Source organism: Muscardinus avellanarius, assembly GCF_963383645.1.
Source record: "Muscardinus avellanarius genome assembly, chromosome: 12".
Lineage (NCBI taxonomy): Eukaryota > Metazoa > Chordata > Mammalia > Rodentia > Gliridae > Muscardinus > Muscardinus avellanarius.
In genome coordinates this window covers 63,559,769-63,578,808 of record NC_137798.1, presented here as the reverse complement: position 1 = coordinate 63,578,808, position 19,040 = coordinate 63,559,769, and the positions used below count along the sequence as shown (strand labels likewise).

The 19,040-nt window shown below is 40.6% G+C and overlaps 1 protein-coding gene across 4 annotated transcripts; it reads left to right on the top strand.

Annotated features, from left to right (window-relative positions):
- Positions 1 to 16,027: 16,027 nt before the first annotated feature.
- TIMM9 (translocase of inner mitochondrial membrane 9) lies at positions 16,028 to 18,823 on the top strand (the record flags this gene model as incomplete). Of its 4 annotated transcripts, none has more annotated exons than XM_080708243.1 (3): positions 16,028 to 16,072; positions 17,289 to 17,384; positions 18,689 to 18,823. In XM_080708243.1, 3 exons carry the CDS (start codon positions 16,034 to 16,036, stop codon positions 18,821 to 18,823), a joined length of 270 nt encoding a protein of 89 aa, XP_080564369.1. The 4 variants fall into 4 exon arrangements, with proteins under 4 accessions (XP_080564369.1, XP_080564368.1, XP_080564367.1 ...); XM_080708242.1 differs by having other exon boundaries at positions 16,034 to 16,072; positions 18,776 to 18,823; XM_080708241.1 differs by having other exon boundaries at positions 16,034 to 16,072; positions 18,773 to 18,823.
- Between the last annotated feature and the right edge of the window lie 217 nt (positions 18,824 to 19,040).

Genomic DNA, 19,040 nt, shown 5'->3' with positions numbered 1-19,040 from the left:
AACAAAACTAATCCCAGAGTTCTAAATGAAATAACTTTCTTCTTGGTTCCTAGGAATTCAGAGTAAAATTTTCACCACTTTGAGGACCAAGAAAGCAGAAGAAGCGGGATGGAGGATATGATACTTGAATTTCAAAAGTGATTATGAAACAAGCCGTCGTCAATTTAAAAAAAAAAAAAAAGAACGTCCCTACAGCTGGAAATTTAAATTCTGGTGTTTAATCAGGGGCCCAAAACGACTTGCCGGTCATAATCACCCATGAAGCTCGAATCTATTAAAGCACCACGCCAACGAATCCAAGTACGGATGACAACAGAACGGCTCTAACAATGACTGTGTTGACAACGCCCTTCAGTGCCAAACCAAACAGGCGTGGAGGCGGGGTGAAGACTCCTTCACAGGGCGCAAAGCAGGTCAAATCGGAACGCTGTTCTTAAAAAAAAAAATCACATAAGAAGCTTAATAGCTTTCTTCATCCACAGAGGCTCACACACGCTTCCAGACACAAGCGCCCAACACCGAAATTCGCCCCTCGGTGTCTCCAGAACACGCCGAGCCGCGCAGCCGCGGGTCTAACCTGACCACAGCTTCAGTTGCGGGCGGGTCCACACCTCGGTCCCGCGAAGCCCGCCTTGGGGGCGTAACGCGCATGCGCGTCAGGAAAACCCTCCAACCCGAGGCGAGCGCTCCCCGGTGCCCGTCCATCCCTGTCCGGGTGGAAACACGCTCCCGGCGTAAAAGGCGTAAAAAAAAAAAAAAGTCAGTTTATTTTTATTTTAAAGGCTGCACCTCGGCCGACCAGACTAAAACTCTGGATAAAATTCGAGGGACTCATCGAGTACTGGCGCTCCGAAGCACGCGCGGTCCACCGGTAACACTGCTCACGTTTCTTAGGGACTATTTACGTGGTGGCGCCTGAAGACCGTTGTGACCTGCCATTAAGTAAATTAGGCTTCGAGACGCCTTCGACGGATTCGGATCACGATCGGGGAGGAAGTCGGGAAAAGGGAGCGTTCTCTAAGCGGATAAGCACGAAGTTCATTCTTCGAGCGCTTCAGCGGGCATTGTTTCCGCTGGCTCCCCCTACACACACCCAGATCTCTCCGCCGTGGGACGAATCTGCGCCGCAGGTTTAAGCCGCCTTGACGTCCCGCTCCCACGTGTTCTCTGCCGTCCCGCGGCCGCGGCGCCCGCCCCGCCGACCCTCCGCCCTGGGCTCGACCTGCGCCGCGGCCCCCACCCCGTACTGGCGTCGGAAGCGAAAGCCTGGGATTAAGTATGGTCTCTCCTCCGTGCGCGCAGAGTCCCGGGCTCCGGGCGGGGGGCGGCGGGGCCAGCCGAGGGGGCGCGGGCGCGGGCGCGGCGGGTCGGACCGGCGACCTCGACCCTGGGCGGCCCTGGAGGCCGGGCTCCCCCGGGCCTGGGGAGTCGGGGTCTCGCTGTGGGACCGTGAGAGAGTTGGGCTGCCGGGCATTCCACGCGTGACCTTGAGCTGACCGCCGGGAGACCCTCCTTTAACTGAAAAACTCTTCCTAGAATACCGGGGCAACAGCCCTTTCCTGATCTGTTCATTTCCGAACACGCGCTACTTCGAGCTTTTCCTTTACAAAGCCTTGCTGTGGGCCTTAAAAATAGATCAAACAAAGCCAAGGTACTCGGATGTAACCGCTAAGTCACGGATTTTATTTCTTTTGCGTCTTTGCCTCTTTTCAAAGAAGTCTGGAGTTTAGGAAGCACCTTAAGGGCTCAGCTTTAGAGAGGTTTTTAATTTTTTTTCTCGTATCTTGATTTTCTGTAACTAATCGTTATTACTTGCTATGTCAGTGATATTTTTCCCTTTCGTTATTGGTCTCTATGTACTTATTTGTTCACAATTTTTGTATAATTAAGACATAACATTGTCAGAGCTGGAAGAGACCGCAGAGATGCCTTCACTCCCGTAATTTCTAGGTAAAATTTAGATGTGAAAGAAAAGATTTTTCCCCTCCAGTCTCCAACATCTGAATATAGGCACTATGTAAAATGAGCCGGGCGTGGTGGCGCACGCTTGTAATCCCCGCGCTTGGGAGGCTGAGACAAGAGGATCGCACAGGTTCGAAGCCAGCCTCAGCTACTCAGTGAGGCTCTCAGCAACTTAGTGAAACCCTGTTTCCAAATAAAACAAAATAGGTCTGGGAGTGTAGCCCGGAGGTAGAAAGCCTCTGGGTTCCACCCCCAGTAGCACTAAAAAAAATAATAAAATGAGTAAAATGGAACTTAAAGCCACTTTAGTATCAGAGCGAGGTTTCAACCCCAAATTGTCTTGCCCCGTTCACTAGTAGAAGGCTCAGTCTTTATGCCCTGAAGCCAACCTTTCAGTTTGAAATTACAAATTATCTTTCAAAAGTGTTTTTTGGTGGGGTTTTAAGATGACAACCTAAACCTAAGTTCCCAAACCTGCTGCAAGTAATCTAAAGGGCCATGTGACAGAATGGCGTAAAATCATACTGACCAAACAGAACCCAGGGGCATTCGACCTCTGAGGTACACCCCCTGCCCTGTTCTTTATAATTTATTTTGAAACAGGGTCTCACTGAGTTGCGGAGGGCCTCACTAAGTAGCTGAGGCAGTCTGCAAACCGTGATCCTCTGGTCTCTGCCTTCTGGTACCACCCTCGCACCCTCGGCTCTTTTTTTTTTTTTTTTTTCCTTGAAACAGTCTCACTGAGTTACAAAGGCCTAAGTAGTTGAGGCTATCCAAACCCAGATCCTCCTGTCTCAGTCTCCCAAATGCTGAGATTACAAGCATGCGCCACCATGCAGGGCTCAGACATTTGACTTTTAAAATTAAAGGCACTGATAACTCTGGAACAACAAAAAAAAAAAAAAAAAAAAAACATAGCTCACAAGATTCTCTTTGTTTTTTTATTAACATTTTTACTGTGTTTTCTCTTTCCCACTATGACTCTCTTGATATACAGATATACCTATTTTTCTGCTGAACCATTTGCAAACATGAACTTTAACCCTAATTATTTTTGTGTGTTTCAAGGGCATTCTATTACACAGCCAAAATAAAATTATGATACTTAATATTCAGGTTTCTCATTGCCTCAAAAATGACTTTGTTTTTATGCCCTCCCTCAATTGTTTTTAAAACCAGGATCCAGTCAAGGTTTACACAGTGTTTAGTGGTCATGACATTTCAGTCTTAGTCTAGATCAGCCTCAACTCCTTTTTTAAAAAGCCAACCAGTTATATTCAGCTATCCAGCATTGTGGATTTTCCTAGTTATTCCCACATGATCACAGTCTGTTCAGCCATTTTTTACAAGAATGCCATGTAAGTGTTAGGCATGGTGGCACATGACTAACTCATTTGGGAGGCAGAGACAGCATCACAGGTTCACAGCCAACCTCAGCAACCTGGTGAGACCCTGTTCCCAAATTAAAGTCAAGTAGGGCTGGGGATGCAGCATAGAGGTAGAATGCCCCTGGATTCAGTCCCCATTACAGTAATAGTAATAATGACGTGTAAACAATACATGTGCTTAGTGTGTCCCATTGTGAACTACCTAATGGTGTGATGCTAGATTCAATCAGTTAAGGTGGTAGCCATCAGATCAATCAGTTAAGGTGATAGCCATCAGATCAGTCAGTTAAGGTGGTAGCCATCAGATCTTTCCAATGTAAACAGATTTTTTCCTTTCTGTGGTATGTGCCCATTCTTTCTCTTTCTTACTTTCTTTACAGTATTGGGGATTAAACTCAGGGGTGTTCTACCAGCCCTTTTTATTTTGAAACAGGATATTGCTAAGTTGCTAAAGCTGGCCTCCTGTCTCAGGTTCTCAAGTACTGGGATTCGAGACATGTGCCAACACACCCAGCCCTTAGAGATGCTTTAAAGTCGTGGATGAAGCCGGGCGTGGTGGCGCACGCTTGTAATCCCAGCATTCGAGAGGCTGAGACCTAGAGGATCGTGGTTTGCAGACAGCCTCAGCTACTTAGGCCCTCCGCAACTCAGTGAGACCCGGTTTCAAAATAAAGAATAAAAAATAGGGCAGGGGGTGTAGCTCGGAGGTCAAATGCCCCTGGGTTCCATTCCCAGACCCGCAAAAAAAAAATAAAGTTATGGATGTATCTTATGTATCCTGTTCCCCAACAACTTAACACTCAATGGTTTTATCATCCACTTATGATCTTTGCTTCAATCACAAGATTGAGAATTACCAATACCAATCTTCAAAGACAAATTATACTAATCTTTACCATTGCAAGGAAAAAACTGATCTGTCATTTTGGTAATAAAAAAGAGGCTTTTTAAAAAGTAATTTAGCCACAGAAGTTAGATTTCATCAGAAAGACTACTAGAGCTTGAAAGGGCCTCAGCAGTCATATTATAACACCCTAATTTTTCAGGTAAGAAATCAGGCCTCACTGAAGACATTCAAGGAAAGGCTGGACAGCTACTTTTCCAGAACAGAAAAGAAACTCATGCATCAGAAAAGGTTTGAGCTTAATGACTGATAATATCTTCATTCTAAGTGTTCCCTGTTTCTAAGACATGCATTGTTTGGCACAAAACTAACTTAGCATTACTGTAATTATTACAAAGACTTAAGCCAGGAGCTGTAGAATTCTCTTATCCTTTCTCTTCCTCTCCACATTTCAGGGATATAGCCAGAAAATAACTCCTGATTAGCTATTTGCCTCTACAGTAACAAACACTTGCTGTTATTTCTAGAAACTAGGACCAAATAAAAAGAGCCAAATTGCTGCTGCCCACTGTCACCATCCGTTATTTTGAGTAGCTATTGGTCTTTGTCAGTTAGCATAATTTATCAAAGAACTACAAAATCAATGATGAAAGATACAAATGACCTCAGCACTATTAAGTAAATATAAAAATCATTTGTTCACTCAGTCATCGTTAGTGTTTTCTTAGAAAAAGTGGCTATAATTATGTCCAACTTTTTTTTCCCCCCTTGATACTAGGAATTGAACTCAGTTGCATTCTGTCTCTGAACTATACTCAACAGCCCATTTTTTTATTTTGAAATGGAGTCTTACAAGTTGCTGAAGCTGGCCTCTAACCTGCACTTCCCTAGTCCCAACCTCCTAAGTACTGAGATTTACAGGCATGGGCCACCATACCTTATTGTTTACCATAATCTTAATGGTAACTACAGAGAATGGCTGTGGTGATTTAGGCAGAGTTGAAAAAAAAAATTGTTGCCTGGCACATACCTGTAATCCTGGCTGAGACAAGGAGGATTACAGGTTTGAGGACAGCCTCATCAACACAGCACGAGAGGCTCAGCAACCTAGCGAGACCTTGTTTCAAAACTAAAAAATAGCCAGGAGTGATGGAACACACTTGTAATCCCAGCACTTGGGAGACTGAGACAGGAGGATCACAGGTTCAAAGCCAGCCTCATCTACTTAGTGAAGCCTCCACAACTTAGGCCCCGTTTTAAAATAAAGAATAAAATAGGGCTGGGGGTATAGCTCGGAGGTAGAATGCCCCTGGGTTCAATCCTCAATACTGCAAAAAATATATATAAAAAGAGCTGGAAGCTGGGCGTGGTGGCGCATGCTTGTAATCCCAGCATTTGGGAGTCTGAGACAGGAGGATCACAGTTCAGCTACCTAGTGAGGCCCTTTGCAACTTAGTGAGACCCTGTTTCAAATTAAAGAATAAAATATAGGGCAGGGGGTGTAGCTCGGAGGTCAAATGCCCCTGGCCCCGCAAAAAAAATTTTAAAAATTTAAAAAAAAAAAAGAGCTGGAAGGGATAGCTTGGAGGTAGAATGCCTCTGGGGTCAGTACCCAATACCACCCCCCCCCCCAAAAAAAAAGGCTGACTGTTAGCTATTAAGTTCAATTGTAAAAGTGTGTTGAGCAATAGTTTAAGGAATGTATATTAAAATACTTTACCAAGAAAATAATTTCAAACAAATTCATACCAACCTCATTTGGGGTGATCCTTACTTATGTCTTGTTAAAGATTTCCTAATATAGAGCCGGGCGTGGTGGCGCACGCTTGTAATCCCCGCGCTTGGGAGTCTGAGACAGGAGGATCGCGCAGGTTCCAAGCCAGCTTCAGCTGGCTTAAGAGACCCTGTTTCCAAATAAAATATAAAATAGGTCTGGGGGTGTAGCCCGGAGGTAGAAGGACCCTAGATTCCATCTTGAGTACCACCACACACACACAAAAAAAAATTCCTAATAACAGTCATCATTTGTCACCATGAATTGTATAATAAAGGAAAAAGGAAAACTGAACACAGTATAATTTCTGAAACTCACCAGAATACTGAAGTATTTCAAATTCTGCCTTTATAACCTCTGGAGAAAAAAAATCAATAAATATTCATTTTAACCTGAAAAGGTTATAAGAATAGGAAAGAGAAGCAGATTTTAACATACAGTAAGGAAATTAGAACCATTTCTCTTTTTAGTGTGAACTACAGAAAGTTTGGTTTGCTCTGTGTCCTCCTGAGGTATAGCAAATGTACTGTACTAGTTCAACAATTCAAAAGGCTCGGGTCTAGTGGGTGACCTTTTGTACTTTCAGATAGAAGCCAATTGGTGAGCCAAGTTCCTTAATACTTGTTTTAAGTTCCCACAAAACAGTGGTTTTAGTTAATACTTGGTTTCATACAAGTCTTACCGGTTCTTAGATCTTTTCAGACTACTTTCTGAGTGGAAATCCAAAAGGAGTTTAATTTGGAACTTTTTTGTGTGTGTTGTGTGGTACTGGGGATTGGACCTAGGGACACTTTACCACCAACCTATATCCCCAGCCATTTATTTATTTGTCTTAAATTGAAATAGGGTTTGGCTAAATTGCCCAGGCTGTCCTTGAACTGATGATCCTTTGTTAGCCTCCTGAGTAGCCAAAACTAGGCACTACCACACCTGACATATTTTGTAACTCTTGTTAACCACATTTACCATGTTGCATCTTGTTTTTCGGCAGGGATTAGAATGCTATATAATCTCATTTTTTCTTTTTTATTAAACAGTTTTATTCTAAGATTATTGTAGATTCATATGCAGTTGTTAAAGAAAATACAGAGCAAGTGTGGTGGAACACACTATAATCCAAATACTTGGAAGGTTGAAACAGAAAAATCACAGGTTTGTGGCCAGCCTCAGCAATTTGCAGCCCTCTTCAACTTAGGGAGATATTGTTTAAAAACCATAAGGTCTGGGGGTGTAGCTCCGAGGCAGAATGCCCCTGGGTTCAATCCTCATTGCCACAAAGAGAAAAGAAGGAAAGGGAGATCTGTTACCCTTCACCCAGTTTTCCATAGTAATAAAATCTTACAAAACTAGTGAACATTATTACATCCAGGATGTTGATATTGATACATTCAAGATACAGAACATTTCCATTATACAGGTCCCCTGCTCCCTTTTTGTAGCAATGCCCACTTTCCTCCTACTCCCACCCCTCAACCACTGGCTACCCAGAATATCTTCTTCATTGCTGTAATTCTATCATTTCATGAATGTTACATAAGTTGAATCAGAATCATGCAGTATGTAACCTTTTAGGATTTTTTTTCACACAGCATAACTGTCAGATATGTTGGATATATAGATACCTTTCCTCTGTGAACATAACTCATATTTCTCTAGGATAAATGCATAGGACTGGAATAAACTCCTATAGTAGTTGCATGCTTAAGTTCTCACGAAACTTAATAACTTTTTTGTGGTATTAGGCATTGAAACCACAGGCATTCTACCTCTGAACAACACCCCCAGCCCTATTTATATTTTTTAATTTCAAAACAGGACATCCCTGAATTGTAGAGGGCCTTGCTAAATTGCTGAGGCATTGCTGGAACTTGCAGTCTTCCTGTCTCTTACATACTGGGATTACAGGTTTACACCACCATGCCCAGTTTAAGAGTAACTTTTTACCAGAGTGTCGGTACCATTTTACATTCCCACTAGGAATATATGAGTGATCCAGTTTTTATATTGCTTCACCAAAATTTGATGTTGTCCTTGTTTTTTATTTAGCCATTCTGATAAGTATGTAATACTATCTAGTTGTAGTTGTAATTCGCATTTCCCTAATAGCTAATGGTTGTGAGCATATTTTCACATACTTATTTGCAATCTGTATATCCTCATATGAAATATCTTCTTATAGCTTTTGACCGTTTTCTAATTAGATCATTAATCTTACTCTGCAGTTTTGAGAATTCTTTTTAATTAACTACCTGTCCGATATATCATCTGTATAATCTGTTTTGCTAGTCTGTAACTTATCTTTTCATCCTCTTAGTGGTATCTCACAAAGCAGAAGTTCTTAATATTAAGTCTTAATATTATCTTAATATTAAGTTCTTAATATTATCAGATTATCTTCTTATAGGTTCTACTTTCTTTTCTATGTGCCCCTTGGTACTAGGGATTAAACCCTGGGGCTTTCTACCCCAAAACATATGCCCAGCCCTTTTTTGGTGGTACTGGGGATAGAACCTAGGGGCATTCACCTCTGAGCTACACCCCCAGCCCTATTCTTTATTTTGGAACTTTATTCTTTATTTTATTCTTTATTTGGAATAAAAAATTTTATTTTTTATTCTTTATTATTCTCACTAAGTTGTAAAGAGCCTAAGTAGCTGAGGCTGTCTGGAAACGGCAATCCTCCTGTCAACCTCCCAGGTACTGGGATTACACGCGTGTACCACCATGGCCAGCTCTACTCAGCCCTTCTTTTTTAGTGGTACTAGGGTTCCTGGAAACCCTTCTACTTCTGGGCTACATTCCCAGACCTATTTAATACTTTTTATTTGGAAACAGGGTCTCATAAGCCAGCAAGGCTGGCTTTGAACCTGTGTAATCCTCCTGTCTCCGCCTCCCAAGCGCGGGGATTACAAGCCTGTACCACCATGCTCAGCTTTGCTCAGCTCTTTTTAATATACATATACATATACATATACATATATATTGTGGGGGGGTACTGGGGGCTAGAACCCAGGGGCTTTTTACTTCTGGGCCACACTTCAGCCCTATTTATAATTTATTTGGAAACAGGGTCTCACTAAGTTGCAAAGGGCCTAAGTAGCTGAGGCTGGCTCTGAACCTGTGCTACCCTCCTGTCTCAGCCTCCCAAGAGCTGTGTGCCACCACTCCTGGCTAATTTATATTTTTAAAGTCTTGCTAAATTGCTGAGGCTGACCTTGAATCTACCATCCTCCTGTTTCAGCCTCCCAAGTACTGGGATTACAGGGCGCCACCATAAGAAGTCTTTTCCTGGCACTAAAGCCTAAAGATTTTCTCATATTTTCCTAAAAGTTTTAATAGTTTTATGTTTTATTCTAAGCCCCTATTTTGTTATGTTAATGGTTATATTCCTTCCTTAATTTAGTTGCTTTTGCCCCTTTGCCAAAAATTAGTTGGGCATACTTGTGTGATCTTCTTTCTGGGTTCTCTCTTCTATTCACCTATGTTTTTTCCTCCACTGATACTATAGAGAATTCATTACTGTAGCTGTAGATGCTTTGAAATCATGTAGACTCATTCCTCCTGCATTAGTTTTCATTTTTCATATTTATTTTAGCTGTTAGGCCCTTTATTTTTCCATATAAATTTTAGAATGATCTTGTCTATAAAAAAAATATAGCTGGGATCATTATAGGAATTGCATTAAATCTATGTATCAGTTTGGGGTTGACATTATTACTATTCTGAGACTTCCAGTCTTTGGACACACGTTTCTCCATTTTTTGGTCTTTGATGTCTTTGATTAGCATTTTATAGTTTTTAACATACGTGCTATATATGTTTTGTTAGATTTACCCCAAAATCTACTTTTTTTTGTAGTAACTGTCATTTGGTATTTTAGTTTCAGTGTGCATATATTTATTGCTAGTACATAGAAATGCAATTGATTTTTTATCTGTTATCTACAAATAGGGACAGTTTTCTCTTTTTACAATCTTTGTGCTTTTTATTTCCTTCTCTTGCTTTACTACACTAGGTAGAACTTCCAGCATGAAGTGCTGAATTATCTTTTAACATTAAGTATAGCATAGATTGTAGGGTTTTTTAATAGATGCTGTTTATCAAATTGAATTCTCTTCCCACTTTTCTGAGAGTTTTTAACCATGAATGAGTGTTGAATTTTTGTCAATTATTTTTTTATACATCAATTGATATAATTTTCTTTAGTCTCTTAATATATGGACTACACTGATTAATTTCCAAATATTTACCAATCTTACATAACCTCAAATAAAGCCTGAATGGTAAGGTTATGATTCTTTTTGTATATTGTATTTTGTTAAACACCTTATATCCTTTCATGAAGGATGTCTTTTATAGTTTGTTTTTATTGTGGTACCCTGGGTGGAACCCAGAGGCTCTTAACCTCTGGGCTATACTCCAGACCTATTTTATATTTTATCTGGAAACAGGGTCTTGCTAAGTTGCTGAGAGCCTCACTAAGTAGCTGAGGCTGGCTTCGAACTTGTGCTATCCTCCTCTCTCAGCCTCCCAAGCACTGGGATTACAAGTGTGCGCCACCACACCCAGCTCTAGTTGTCTCTTTTGTACTCTGGATAATACTAGCTTTATCAAATAAGTTGTAAGATTTATATATGTAGAGTTTATGATAGTCCTTATATCTTTGTGTGTGTGTGTGTATGACATACACACCCACACAACATACACTAGGATTGAACCCAGAGGCATTTTATTTTGGAACAAGTGGCTGAGGCTAGACATGAACCTGCAATCCTCCTGCCTCATCTCTCCAAAATACTGGGATTAAAGTGTGCACCATCATGCCTGGCTTCCTATATCATTTCAGTATCTGCAGAATCTTTAGTGATAAATACCATGTTTCATTCCTGATGTAGGTAATCGAATGAAATGGGAACTATAACATATTTAAATTTATATAACAGCTAAATCAGTGTCATAAGGAACATTTTATAGAACAAAATGCACATATTACAGAAAAAGATATTTTTATTGTTTAGGTTCCAAATGTTGGAGTTTTTCTAGTTATCTTTTTCTTCTTGGTTTCTCTTTTGATTCCTGTGGTCAGAAAACATACTCAGTAAAATTTTACTTCTCTTACATGTTTCAAGGCTAGTTTTGTAGCCCAGGATATGGTTTCTCTTGGTATTAGTTCCATGACCCCTTGATAAAAATGTGGGTTCTATTTCTGTTTAGGTGAAATGTTCTGTAAATGTGGTTTGTGTCTAGTTTGAATTTCTTTGTATCTGTACAGGTTTCTGTCTAGTTCTATCAGTTCTTGAGAGAACAGTGTTGAAGTCTCCAGATACAGCTCTGTGTTTGTTTCTCCTTTTGGATCTGTCAGTTTTCATTCTTCATACGTAACAGCTCTGGGCATTTGTTTAGTTATACTAGGAATTGAACCCAGGGCCTCACACATGCTAGGCAAGTGCTGTACATTACATCCAAGTCCCTTCCACCTCCCCTCTCCCCCTCACCTTCTATTCCTCCCCACCCCCAGACAGACTAAGGTGCCTGCACTGGGAGAGAACTTTTGATCCTCTTGTGTCAGCCTCCTGAGTAGCTGAGAATATAGGCAAGTACCACCACACCCAGCTACAGCTGTGTTTTTGAAGTGCTGGAGATTCAACCCAGGGGCATTTTACCTCTGAACTATACCTCCAGCCCTGTTTTATTAAATCCCTTTTCTAATAATTTTGTTTCTGAAGTCGGCTTCCTCTGATATTATCCTTCTTTTGATTAATGTTTGTGTGACAGGTTTTTTTTTTTTTTTTTTTTTTTTTCCGTCCTTAAGACAGAAGCTCATTAAATTGCCCAGGATGGCATTGAACGTGCAGTGTTCTACCCTCTGGCACCCAGTTTAATTAGTGTACTTTGGTCATTTAAGTCTAATGCAGTCCTTTTAGGATTAGAGTTTAAATGTGTTACTTTTTCTCTTCACTATTGTTTCTTTTCCTGCCTTCTTATGCTCCACTTATCTATAGTGTTTCTGAATGTATCTCCTTTTTGTATCTTTTTTTAGAGGGTGCTTTACAAATTACATGACATATACATAGTTTATCACAATCTAATGGTGCCAATATATTAACAATTAAAGTATAGAATCCTTACCTCTGTTTACCTTGTCGCATATATTTAGTTCCAGATTAGATGGCCTTGAAATTTTTGCAACTACTAACAAAAATAATTCCGGAAACTCAAGAATGGAATCTTGAGTTTATACTTAAGTTTTTCATAAAACTGAGTTTATACTTAAGTATACATTATACTTATGTTTTTATTACTATTTTCTTCCTTTTTGATATTCCAAGGTTCCTTTTATTAACCAGCCAGGTGTGGTGGCACACGTTTTCGGCATTTGGGAGGCTGAGACAGGAAGATCACTGTTCACCAACAGCTTCAGCTGCTGAGTGAGGCCCTTTGCAACTCAGTGGGACCTTGTTTCAAAATAAAGAATAAAAAATAGGGCTGGGGTTCAAAAAAAAAAAACCCAAAAACTTTAACCATTATTTTAGGTAGGTCTGTGGGTAACAAATTATCTTGATTTTTTTTCCCCTTCATTTGAGAATGCCTTGATTTCCCCTTCATTCCTGAAGGATATTTTCACCTGATACAGGTTTCTGGGTTGACCATTCTTTACTTTTAGCACTTAAATTTTTTTTTTCTTAACAGTACTGGAGATTGAACCCAGGGCCACTCTGCCTCTGAACTACACTCCCAGCCCGCTTGCTTGCTTGCTTGCTTGCTTGCTTGCTTGCTTGCTTGCTTGCTTGCTTGCTTGATTTGTTTGTTTGTTTGTTTATTTATTTATTTATTTATTTATTGTGCTGGGGATGGAATCCAGGGGCATTCTACCTCTGAGCTACACTCTAAGCCCTATTTTTTATCCTTTTTATTTTGAAACAGGGACTCACTGAGTTGCAAACGGCCTCACTAAGTAGCTGAGGCTGTTCTCAAACCATGTTTCAACCTCCCAAATGCTGGGATTACAAGCATGTGCCACCATGTCCAGCTCCGCCCACCCCTTTTTAATTTATATATATATTTTTTTTTCTTTTGTGGTACTGGGGCTGGAACCCAGGGGCTTTTCTACCTCTGAGCTATACTCCCAGATGTATTTTCTATTTTATATGGAAACAGGGTCTCACTAAGTTGCTAAGATCCTCACTAAGTAGCTGAGCCTGGCTTCGAACCTAGGCAATCCTCCATCTCAGCCTCCCAAGTACTGGGATTACAAGCATGTGCCACCACACCCAGCTCTTTATTGTTGTGGGTTTTGTTTTGTTTTTGTGGTCCTGGGGATGGAACCCATGTCTGGGCTATGCCCCCGAATTACATATTTTTATTTTGAAACAGGGTCTAAGTTGCTGAGAGCCTCGCTAAGTAGCTGAGGCTGGCTTCAAACCTGTGCAATCCTCCTGTCTCAGCCGCCCAAGTACTGGGATTACAAGCATGCACTACCACACCCAGCCTTTATTTATTTTAAAACAAGGTCTCACTAAGCTGCAGAGGACCTCAGTAGTTTGAGAGCTGGCTGCAAACCTGTGATCCTCCTGTCTCAGCCTCCCAAGTACTGGGATTACAAGCTTGTGCCACCACGCCTGGCTAGCACTTGAAAATTTTGTGATGCTTCTTTCTGGCCTCCATAATTTCTGATGAGAAATCTACTGTTGTCCTAATTGTTTTCCTTTTTGTTTTTCATTCTCTGCTTTCAGAATTTTTTCTTATTTTTTAGATGTTTGATAATAGTGATTCTTGATGTTGTTTTTATTGGGTTTATGTTTGGGGTTCATTCAGTTTCTTGAATTTTCAGGTTTATGTCTTTGCAAAATTTGGGGTGCTTTCAGTGATTTCTTCCCTGGCTAGGAGGGACTGAAATGCCTTCTAGCTGCTTCCCACGTGGCCTTCAGAGACTCACACCACAGTATATGGCGTAATCATTATAGGACAATGATATAAGTCTAAACTCTCAGGTTGGCCTTCTTTGATACTACCCTATAGGAAAGAGAGAGGGGTGCCTCACTACTGCAAATTGGGATGGAAGCGAAGCTTCCCTGGTGGTTTCTACTGACACCTGGTGGCATCAGTGGAAGGAGGTCTTACTATCTGGCAGGGATGAAAGTTACATTCCCTTATCAGCCTTCTCTTACACCACCATAGGGAGCAACTCCATTTTAGCTTACTGGGAGTGGAAATCTAGGCTTCACATTTGGCCTCTGTTGATGCAGATAGTGATGTAAGGGCCACCAGTCTTCTTTCTATCCATCTCTGGAGTCTTCCTGGATTTGCTTTATATATATACTGTCCAGGGTTTTTAGTTGTATATCATAGGAGAAATAGGGAAAAGCATGTTTATACCATCTTCTGGAATAACATCTCCTAAACAGCCTCACTAAATGATATAGAATCCTGTTTCTTTGATTAATAGTATTATTATAAGTGATATAATCGAGGGAAACCAAAATGGATATATCTTACCTGGAACATATGAATGATAAAAGTCACAGCAACATCTGAAAAATTGCTGCCTTCAATTCTTGATGTTTTTCCAGGTATTTTGCATCGTAAAATATAAATACATATTATTTATAAAGCTGCGAAATAAAATAGGAATAAAGAGCATTCTTGTTAACTTTATTAGGTGTTTATGGAACACTGCCTAAACTTTGTGTTAACTTAAAATTTCTACTACATTCTTTATTCTCTGTTAACATTCAGCAGCAGATACAAAAGGAATTTTTATAAAAAGGGTAATTTATATGTTGTTGCTACTAAACCAAAAATTCTCTGATATGCACAGTTACAATGCATGCGTGCATGCATGTGTGTTTCTGCGGATTGAACCTAGAGATGTTCTACTTCCAAGCTACACCCCTAGCCCTTTTTATTCTTTGTTTTGAAATGAGTTCTCGCCACGTTGCTGAGAGTCTCAGTAAGTTGCTGGTCTTGAGCCTACCTTCCTCCTATCTCATCCTCCCAAGTACAGAGATTACAGGAGTGTGCCACCACACTTGGCCCTCAGTTACGCTTTTACTCACGCCTCTAATCCCAGTACTTGGGAGACTGAGACAAGAGGGTTGCTGCTTCAAAGCCAGCCTCAGCAACTTAGTGAGTTCTCTTCAACTTAAGGGGGATTCTGTTTTCAAATAAGAAATAAAAGAGCTGGGCTGGGCATGGTGGCACACGCTTGTAATCCTCGCACTTGGGAGGTGGAGACAGGAGGATCGCGCAGGTTCGAAGCCAACCACGCTGGCTTAAGAGACCCTGTTTCAAAAAAGTGTATAAAATAGGCATGGGAGTGTAGCCCGGAGGTAGAAGGGTTTCCAGGAACCCCATCACCACCAAAAAATAAGAGCTGGGAATATAGCCCAGAGGTAGAAAGCCCCTGTATTCCATTCCTCATTAACACACACACACACACGAATTGCATTTGTTCATATTTGAACTTACATATTTACATTGATAGTAAAAGGATCATTAACAGCTCAGGTAAGAGATGAATTAATGAATGGAATGGTTAACTCAAGAAATTTTATACTACTACTAGAGTTTTCTTTAAACCCCTACTAAGAAAGGGGCTTTAACAAGTTTCTTTGTGTTCGGTGTGGTGGTGCATGCCTGTAATCCCAGTACTTAAAGAGGCTAAGACAGGAAGGTCATAGGTTTGAGGGCAGCCTCAGCAAGTAGCAAGACTTTTTAACTACCAAGCAAGATTCTGTTTTAAAAAAGAAAATTATAGCTGGGGATACAGATAGAGATAGAATGCCCCTGGGTTCAATCCCCAGTACTATAAAAACAAAGCTGGAGAGTTAGATAAGATGGGCCTTTGAGTCCCATAATTAGCATTAGAAAATCTAACTGTATACTGTAAAGCACTGTTATCATTAATCTGTGAGATTGGGGGTGGCATATAATTAAATATAGTTACAAACAATAGGATATGGAAAATAAATAGCTCTTTGGCTAGCCTTAAAATTTTGTATATAGATTGATGAACTTTTTTTTTTAACTTTTAAATCAGGTGACTAATAAACATACCAAAAGAATATGGCTGCACAAATACCAGAATCTGATCAAATAAAACAGGTAAGGTATTATAATCAAGGAAAAAGGACTGTGCAAAACAAAAAGTATAAGAGTACTAGATGCAATCATTTGAGTCAGAGATCTGACAGAACATATTTCATTTCCAATAATTAATATTAAATAATATGAAACGTTGCTTTTGTTTTGGAGTCAGGGTTGCATGTTGCCAAGGTTGGTCTCCAACTCCTGGACTTAAGTGATCTCCTGCCTCAGCTCCCAAGTAGCTGGGACAGCAGGCATGCGCAGTGGCACTTGGCTTTGGCTCTGAAGCTTATGTGCTTGCATATGTATATATGTATATATTTCTTTTTACTCACGCAAGCAAGCCCTTTTTGAGATAGGGTGTCATTTAAGTTACCCAGGTAGGCTTAAACTTGTGATCCTATTGACTCATCTTCCCAAGTAGCTGGATTATAGGTGTGTACCACCAACCCAGCTGCATATGTATTTTTTTCTTAATTTTGAAACAGGGCCTCATTAAGTAGCTGAGGCTGCCTGTGAACCTGCAATCCTCCTGTCTCGGCTTCCCAAGTACTGGGATTACAGGCTTGTTTCACCAAGATTGGCTCTGCATATGTATTTTTATTTTTATTTATTTATTGTGGTACTGGGGATGGAACCCTTCTACATCTGGGCTACACTCCCAGACCTATTTTATATTTTTATTTGGAAACAGGGTCTCTTAAGCCAGCAAGGCTGGCTTCAAACCAGTGCGATCCTCCTGTCTTCGCCTCCCAAGTGCGGGGATTACAAGCGTGTGCCACCACGCCCAGCTGCATATGTATTTTTAATGTGACCAATAATCAGGGAAAAAATATACAACAGAAACTAAAACTATATTTTGTAGATCATATATCTATTTAACTTACAAGAAACTATGGTTTATAGTGTGACCAGCCATTTTGTTTAAATAAATATCAGTCACCAGGCCTGGTGGTGCAAGTTTATAATCTCAGCATTTGGGAGGCTGAGACAGGAGGATCATGGTTCACAGACAGCCTCAGCTACTTAGTGAGGTTCTTTCAACTCAGTGAGACCCTGTTTCAAAAAATAGGTTTGGGGGTGTAGCTTGAAGGTAGAATGCCCATGGGTTCCACCCCCAGTACTACAAAAAAAAAATTTTTTTAAAAATCAGTAAAGTTTAAAAGCATCTTTCTTGTAAAAAATGAGTATTTTTGTAAAAACTGTACTTAAGAACTTTCTCATTTATTTGTAGTTTAGGGAATTCCTTGGGACCTACAATAAACTTACAGAAACCTGCTTTTTGGACTGTGTAAAAGACTTCACAACAAGAGAAGTAAAACCTGAAGAGGTATGAAAAGTGTTGCTTACTAATAATTATAAACAGTGGGATGCCCCTAAGCATTGCATTTCACTTGTTCCTACTTACTACAGGAATTTGGGTTGCCTTTTATGTGACATTGCTTGGAGGAACCAGAGCCTCCAAGGAGTTTCATGGTGACAGAGTTGTGTGTATGTGTTTTAGTGGGGATTGAACCCAGAGGCAGCAGTCTACCTCCAAGCTACACCCCAGTCCTATTTTTTTATTCTTTATTTTGAAGCAGAATTTCAGTAAGTTACAGAGGGCCTCAGTAAGCAGCTGAGGCTGGCCACAAACCTTCAATCTTCCTGTCTCAGCCTCCCAAGTACTAGAATTATAAGCGAACGCCATCACATCCAGCTAGGTTTTGAAAGAAGTTAGAGAAGAAGTCTAGGGTTGCTGAAATTACTACTCTTCCACAGCAAAATGATTCTTTGTGTGTGGAGTGCAGGAGTAATAGGGATTGAACCCAGAGGCATTCTACCTCTGAGTTACACCCCCCAGCCCAAATTTTCTTTTGGGGGGGGGGGTGTGTACCTCTGAGCGACAGGCCAGATCTTTTTCATTCTGTATTTTGAAACAGGGTCTCACTAAGTAGCTGATGAACCTGTGATTCTCCTCATCTCAGCGTCCCAGGTACTGGGATTGCAATTGTGTGCCACCATGCCTGGCTTGCTTTATATTCTTTATTCTGAAACAGGGTCATACTAAGTTGCAGAGGGCCTACGTAGCTGAGGCTGGCCGCAAACCTGAGATCCTCCTGTCTCTGCCTCCCGCGTACTAGGATTACAAACATGTGCCATCATGCTCGGCCCAATTTTATTTCTTATTTGGAAATAGGGTCTTGCACATTAAGTTGCTGAGACTGTTTGCAAACCTGTGATCCTCCTATCTCTGCCTCCAAGCACTGAGATTACAGGCATGTATCATCATATCTGAGTAACAACAAAGATTCTTAATAAATCACCTTTCAGTACAGTTGGCCTGGCTAGAGAAATATGACACAGCCTTCCTATGGTCCTGAGAACTAAGCTTGACATTGGAAAAAGCAAAGCTTGAAAGTGGTAGTTCATATTGCATAGGTAGACTCTGAAACCGATCCTATTTGAAGTCTTATCTAATTCTTGTCAGTGGATTAAAGTATCAACAATTTAAATCTGTAGTCATTTGCTACCTATTCACTAATCTTTTGTCAATACCAAGAAAAACAAAGTTCCCACTGGTTGTTCTTTTACAATACGTGTATTATTTAAAACTTGATATTTTTGTATTGGATCTCCCCTTTTTATTTCTAGATCACCTGTTCAGAACATTGCTTACAGAAGTATTTAAAAATGACACAAAGAATATCCATGAGATTTCAGGAATATCATATTCAGCAAAATGAAGCCCTAGCAGCCAAAGCAGGACTCCTTGGCCAGCCACGATAAACAGGTCCTCATGGATGGACTTTCAATGAAAGATTGCCGTCAGTTATTGCACTGGAAATGAGGATTCATCTGATAGAATCCCCTCAACGCAGTAGGCACCATACTAAACCATCTGTCATGACTTTGTGGCAAATGGAAACCAATGGAGAAACAAAATTGCTGTCACCAGAAATAAAATAGAAGATCTTACTGTTTGGTGAAAATAAGATGCAGCATT